This window comes from Macrosteles quadrilineatus, unplaced genomic scaffold, assembly GCF_028750875.1.
Source record: "Macrosteles quadrilineatus isolate MER2022 unplaced genomic scaffold, UCM_ALF_1.0 Scaffold_1__1_contigs__length_201487025, whole genome shotgun sequence".
Lineage (NCBI taxonomy): Eukaryota > Metazoa > Arthropoda > Insecta > Hemiptera > Cicadellidae > Macrosteles > Macrosteles quadrilineatus.
The window spans coordinates 28,361,627-28,369,118 of NW_026542594.1; the positions used below are offsets into that span (position 1 = coordinate 28,361,627).

A 7,492-nucleotide genomic window follows, 5' to 3' on the forward strand; every position below is an offset into this window, starting at 1 on the left:
ATTAATGATGGGACTTGTAATGGAAGAATGTAATATGACAGGGATAAAAACTGTACTGACTAATTTTGTCACAACTGAAATCTAACTTAGTGCATTTAATCAATCAGACAAAGACCGAAAACTCGTTCAATCTCGGGGGTTCTTGCACACTATCCTGTTGCGTTGTGCGGTTGTTTAGAATCTACTAGAAATGTTTGATGTTGATAAGTTTATCGAAAATTTTCACGGCTAGCTATCACTGTGGGACAAACAGGCATAATAATATTCTGATAGCATAGAATACTATTCCCAAAACGCGTGTTTATTTTTGTTATCTGAGGCCTCATGATCTGAAGAAGTTCATCGAATGACTGGACTGACATATACTCCGTTCACACAGCCATGGCACCTGACGGATTAGGACACCCCATGGAAACCCTTGGGGCCTCCTAATCCTTCAGGTGCCACGGCTGTGTGAACGCACTATAGGTACGATGGTATAAAAAAAACGTTGTCTCATGTTTCCTGATGTTTTGTAAAACGTACGAAAACGTTCACCTGCATCACGTTCACGACAAAAAGGATGAATCCAATGACTTCTGTTATTTGTTCTTAGTAAACCACTTGCTTCCATTACACACACAAGTTTTATCAATAATATAAAAGGATTACCTCATCCAACCACAGTTGCTGGTATGACGACTAGTTTCGTTCCTTAGAACTTCGTCAGGTCATTGTATGCAACCACATAATCAATGTATTAACATTGTGGTATGTCAAAAGATTCTTTAAAACACTGTCAAAATAACAATAGTCAAAACTAGTCATGTTGATCAAATTTAAAAAAAGCGAAAAAACTGGTTAAAACTGTAAAGTCTGGCCAGCACTCTCTATTCACTTGCAACTTGTTGCAAATGGATCTTGAAAATTGTTTTTTTACTTACTAATTACTATATTGAATATGTAACATTTAAATGTGATAATGATTTATTATATCACACACTCATTATATTTATTATGAATGAATGAATTATATATTTATTCCGACAAAGTTACAAAAATTGTACACAAATATTTAATGTAGAAGAAAAACATAAATGTGAAATGAACTGAATAAATTAAATTAACCTTTTAATCTAATTCTATTTGATCAAATACAAAAAATTAATAAATGAAAGAAGATGGGTGAAAATATGAGCTAAATGGAATCATAAGAACAAATAGTGAAATAAATAACTATGAAAAAATATTAGGTGGCATAAAAAGTTATAAAAATTTTATTTATATAAATAAATAAATAAATATATATAAATGATAATTATGCTATGTTTAACCAAACTGTAAGGATTATTTAAATAGTTGATTGGGTTATTCATTTATTATGAAAAGTTGTACAAGGAGTATTCTATATCAGGAGATTGGGAAGCCAAACACTCAAGTCCCATTGCTAGTAGCCACCAGCAGCTTTCCTTGTTCACCAAAAAGTCTGTAGGAGCGCCACTAGTCAGACATCACTAAGTCCACACAGTTAATGTATTTCCTGTGAAAATTGTGTGGACGTGTGTGATGTCCACATAAGCGACCAGGTCCACACAGTCTGGTCACATTCACACTCATGTCCCCACAGCTTATGCAGCACGAAAGCACACCCACACACACACACACACACAGACATCACTTCGAAAACCACTTTTTTGGGTCCAGGGGGACCCAAAACGAATATATCCACTCAAAACTCAAACTCGAAAATTTTGACGAAAACAATACTTTCTCCATATACTATGGTATAGGGGGAGAAAGTAATAAACAAACAGTAAAGAATAAACACCTTAAAATCACAATGCACCGTTCGCAACTGCAAACTGCAACTGTTGAAACGAAACAACTATCTTAACAGGTCCAATTAAAGATATACAGTGAAGCTATTACACGATTAGCTGTTATCCTGTGCATGTGGAAGCTGAGGTGCTCGTGGGTACAGAACGTCGAGTGTTACTGTGTATTTAAAAACAAGGTTCCCCATCCCATCCCATGGTGTGTTTGTGTTTATGTTATGATAAGGTTAGGTGGATTTAGTTGTTTTGAGAGAGATGTTTACTGGTAGGCTTTAACTTGCAAATTAACTTAAATAATAATGTTGCAGTACTTAGCCTTACAAGTTAAACATTATTTTGTGAACCTTCATTGTGGCGTGTTAGGCCTAATATCAAAAGCTGTATCATATTTGTTAAGCTATTTTAGGTTATCCTAAGCTACATTTAAAGATACAATTTTGAGGTTTTAGGCCACTCAATTTTAATCTAGGCATAACTTACTCTTTTTTATGATCCATCCAGGCCTACATCCACAGATTAACCTACATGTATCCAAGACTTCTTTACTTGAGTAAGAATGGATTTGATTCAGTTCTTGAACGAAACTGATGGAACAGACAATGCCATAAACTTTTCGATGAAATATGGGATACTTCCCGATAGAGCTCCCAAAACGTGTGTTAAGTGTGGTGGAGTTGATTCTCTGAGGATAAACAAATATTCAAGAAATCCACAGGTACCTTACATCTTCGTTTGTAGCCAAAAAAGTTGCCGCTGGTCGGTTTCCATATCAAGAAACACAATATTTGACAAACTTCACTTTCCCTTATCTCACGGATTGCGCCTAATATACTTCTGGCTCTTAAAGTTGTCTGTTCAGGACAGTTCTGACCAGTTACAGGTAAGACATGCAAAAACGTAACTCAAAGATCTTTATTTAGAGCCTTAGTGATAACGAGGGTATCCTAATTGTTCTTTAGTGTACAGTTTCTTAACTGGGCTATGCTAATACTGATTGAAACTATCAATTTGAAAATATCGATTAACTTAATAGGCCTAATCAATGTTTTTAACTAAGTTAGGCCTAGCCTAAGTTATATCAATTAATAGAATTAAACTGTCATAACCTAACCTACATTAACTATGTAACCAAACTTAATACTAATCGAATCAATAGTTTCTATCGATATTAGCATGGCCCAGTTAAGAACTATAAAAGGGAGAATGCTTGTTCAAAGACTTTTGGCGAACAAACATAATGTGGGACGAGGTTCTTTCAAGAGAACCTAGTAAAAAATGGCAAGACTGGCTACAAGCAGTGATTGTCTGCAGAGCTTCACCATACCTCGATGCTATTTTGACGTCAAAACAATTGAAGAAGTTGAACTTCATACGTTTGACGATGCTAGTGAAGAGGCTATGCAACAGTTTCATATTTACAAGTGCCAGAGGTACCCGAAAACTGCCCAAGAAATACATACCGTAGCCACTTGGCCGAATCTTGGCTGTCTACCTAGGTCACGATGGCCAAGTACGAATAGTAGACATCACAACTTCACCCCCTAACTTACCCGTTCTTTATTGTCCGTGTACGGTAAACAAATTTAAATTTTTGATTTGTTATAACTTAAACCTAACTTATAGGTAGTTTATTAAGTTAGGCCTACCTCTTAAATCCAAACATAACTTAACTTAGGCCTACCATTAATTTTCACCGCAGATGAATAGGTAACTTATTTACGACGGTGATAAAACTTAACACTGTTCAAATAGCCTTATCTACCACTACTGGAGTTCTGTCATTAGCATTAGGCCAAAATTAATGGGTGGTTCACTTACTTAATTAACTTAGGGGTAAGTTTAGTCCTTAACTTATTTAGCTGTAATTTAAGTAAATTCATCCTTACCAGGTGTTTGAGTTACTAAGCTCAACTGTTCTATATAATCTAAACCCTGAGGTCTTTAATCATTTATTAGATTTGTATCTTTGTTTTATTGTTGCCCAAATTCGTGTAAGTTAGGTAAGATGCTTGTTACACATCTTACCTACAAGAACTCAGGCAACAACCACAAAGATATCCAAATAGAAAATTTGGTAAAATTAAGTTAGCTCATTACCTCTGCCAAGGAAATTAACTTTTTAGTTGCCATTTATCCTTCTGCTAGATCATGAGCTTTAAAATTACCCCTTAAAATTAAACAGCTAAGCCATCAAAGTATATAACACAACTGGAATACCGGGTAGAGAGAATATGGGGGATGAAAAGCGTGCCGTTTCGGCAAACTTCCCCCACCACTATGTGGGACCGATCACAGATATGTGAGTTTATCAAACCGTGCACGCGGTTGTTAATACACTCCTGGCGTCCATACAATAGGTTGACTGTAATAACAGTTATATATTCGGAATCTGCATTAAATGCAGAATCTGACAGTATAAATAAATCTTATTTAAATCGTTACTAAATTTTAACAACCAAAATTATTAAAAAAAAAAATCACACCTTGACATGAAAAAGTTAGGGGAGCGAGGATTTTTTTAATTTTTTGGACAGAAGCAAACTTCAAGCGACAAAATTGTACCGTAGCTAATTGATAATCTTCAGCATATAGCCAAGCAATTTCAAATAACATTTGTTAGTCGTGTGTAATGGAGTAATTATAGTAGCGCAAGGAGGTTCTTAATAAATCGCGCCGCGGGCCGTCCTCCCTGGTTCTGCTGATCTTTTCGTTTACGGTACCTACTCCAAGAAACATTTTGAGTACAATCAATAATTATATAAAATACATTTTTATTACAGGTAACACATATAACTAAATACTGTATTATCACCTTCTAGGTAAACAAACTATTTAGGCCCTACATACAATGTTACCGTATATTAAAATATAAAATGTAGACTTATATACAGGGACAGGGACTGGTAATTCCCCCATTGTTTAGTTGTAACAAAGGATCATTTACTATCTACTTTGTTTGGTAATTAATGAGAAATTTCAAATATTAAGGTTCAGCAAGTAATTGATAAGGTCATAAATACTAAACGTAGGACGTATTTAACGTAAAGGCAATAACAAAAATCTTTACTATTATATAAAAATCGAATGGTGTCTGTCTGTATGTGTGTTACTAATAGGTGCAAAAACTACTAAACCAACTGGGCTTAAATATTACAAAAATATACCTACCATACCAAAATTTTGTAGCCTATCAATTATTCAATCGATTGTAGTTAATTGTTGCCTTATTGTAAATAGTTCGACATATTGATAGTATAATCTCGTACAGTAAGAATCGTAATAGACAAAATGATCGAATCACTTACTGAAGCTGTTAATTCACATTAGCAAAATTGAAAACAAGCTGGAAGTAGTTTTTGAGAGGTTATCTTTACATATGAACTATTTTAGATACCTCGGATCGTAAAACTTGAGCTCGGGTCGAAAAGAGTAACTTTAGGCCGTAGTGATGGAATATGCTATTAAGTACACACCTGTGGTTCTTAAACTCACATTCCTATGTAGAATAATTGAATGTTGTTTAGTGAAAAATGTTTTACAATTTCTGCTGAGTTATCATAACTGCCCAATGTTAACTTGGTTGCAAAACTTATAAATCAAACGACAGTAATTTTGTATCATTTTCAGTTACCAGAACACATAGTAAACGAGTATTACAATCACTTCAGGCATGTCTGCGCCTTTATAATTATCAACTACACCCAACCCATTGGTGGGCCCAAACACATAATAGAGATGTGCGAATTCCATCTTCAAACCAGGGAGGAATCTTACGATGTCTGGATGATCACTGGAATTGACAGAAGCAATGGGGAAAATTTTGTCACTCATCTGTCAGTTATGGATTCAGAAAATCTGTGGCCTATCATAAAGAACTACATTCTACCAGGAAGTGTGATTGTGACTGACAGACACAAGGAGTTTACTAGGAAAGAAAAGGAAGCAGAGAATCCAAGTTTGACTTTCTTTCCACCTTCAAAAAAACTGCGCACAGAAGATGACTATCACTTGGATGCCATGTGGAATAATTTATTGGACTATGTTGAGAAGGAAATACCTCCAAACACAACAGATTTGAGAAAGGAATTGTATGCGTACCAGTTTTTCTATTTCAACAGAGAAGAGTATTGTCAAAAACCAGCATCACAACTCATTTTACCATTTTTAATCGATGTAAAACAGGTATACCCGGGGTTTGAAAAGGACCCGTATTTAGAGTTGAGGAAATCATGGAAGAAGCATTGACTTGACATTTTTCTTGCCTGATTTGAAAGTTTATTGTTAAATTTGTTTACTCATGTCAAAGCAGTGTTTTGGCTAATTCCTTAAAAGTACAAAGACATTTCTTCAAAGATACATAGCTCAGTTTTTTAAGCAATCCTATTTTTACTAAAAGACTGATTAATTCATTCCAAATCAAATAAAACTTATCTATTTAGATCTGACATTTAATAAATCAATTTGTGAACAATAATTGTTAAAAATAGGTAAATTTACCTTTTTTTACAGCTCAAACTGTTGTAACTTGAGCTACGGCCGTTTCGGCGTTATAATGCCATTGTCAGACATAGAACATTCAGCTGTGGAAGTAGCGTCGTCAAAGTCAAAACACACAACACGAACAAAATTTTACATTTAACGAAAATACAACGAATAAATTAAACAGGCCTGTTGCACACACGGTACCGGTTGGCATTGCCGCAATCCGAACTGGATGCTGTCGGCATCCAGTTTATACGTCTGAAGATGGCATTATAATGCCAAAACGGCCGTAACTCAAGTTACAACAGTTTGAGCTGTAGACAAAGCTAAATACCTATTTTTAATTATTATCTTAGCTCAGGGGCTAAAACATAGATTTTAATTCAACAATAATCATTTCAGAGACATGGCAAGATTTTATTGCATTATAAAGCCTTGCTAGATAATTATGTAGTTTTCTTTCTTCTGTAATAACTATATGATTACAAGTATTGCGATTGACTGGAAAAGTCCTATTACATGTAGTTTTTAATAATTTGGTTTAAACTTGTTGAACATTTTTTGGTGCTACTGGTGCTAGGCAGTCTAATAATAACTTAATATAAAACAACCCAGAATAATAAGGACACATTTCAATGACAGATGAGCTGTCTAAGGTATTTAAAATAGTTCCTTTGTCTTGTTTTTTATGAGTGTAAAGGTTTTAATAATTATGCATTTGTGAAAAAGTTATCTCATGTATTTTACTAGCCTAAAAATGTATATAGTAGCCTACCAGTAAAATTTAGAATTATTCAATAGTTTTAAAATCACACTATTGTAAATGCCAATAATTTCTTTAGATTAAACAAAACATGAATAACTTTCTAACTGCATTTTATTATTGAAAACCACCTACTTTGGGTAGTGGCTGGATTTATAATTTAGCTCAACCAATAAATAAAATTATAGCCTCATAGACTACAACAGTCTAAAGCTGTTAACTTCTTAAAAATCTATGATATAAGATAAGAACATATATGATATACTAATTAAACATAACCCTCCTGTTAAATATTGACAACATACATAACGGTACCAAATGTAAGTGAAACACCAAATAGAAAATTTTCAAATAGCTGGCTTATACTGATGTGGCAGTTGTAATACTAAGCGTAATCATAAGAATAGAATGGTAACTGTGTAAGCCAGTGGGA

At 34.2% G+C, this 7,492-nt stretch overlaps 1 protein-coding gene across 1 annotated transcript; it reads left to right on the forward strand.

Moving 5' to 3' along the window:
• Nucleotides 1–2,019: 2,019 nt before the first annotated feature.
• On the forward strand, nucleotides 2,020–6,170 carry LOC128983273 (uncharacterized). Its single transcript, XM_054402512.1, has 2 exons — nucleotides 2,020–2,694; nucleotides 5,442–6,170. The coding sequence occupies exons 1-2, from the start codon at nucleotides 2,371–2,373 to the stop codon at nucleotides 6,057–6,059; spliced, it is 942 nt and encodes a 313-aa protein (XP_054258487.1). The 5' UTR covers nucleotides 2,020–2,370; the 3' UTR covers nucleotides 6,060–6,170.
• Nucleotides 6,171–7,492: the final 1,322 nt, after the last annotated feature.

What these genes read in the sequence shown, in the direction of transcription:
- LOC128983273 (XM_054402512.1), top strand. Translation starts at nt 2,371, where the DNA reads ATGGATTTGATTCAGTTCTTGAACGAAACTGATGGAACAGACAATGCC. An exon ending in ACAGTTCTGACCAGTTACAG is followed by an intron (nt 2,695 to 5,441) that starts GTAAGACATGCA and finishes TATCATTTTCAG; the next exon opens with TTACCAGAACACATAGTAAA.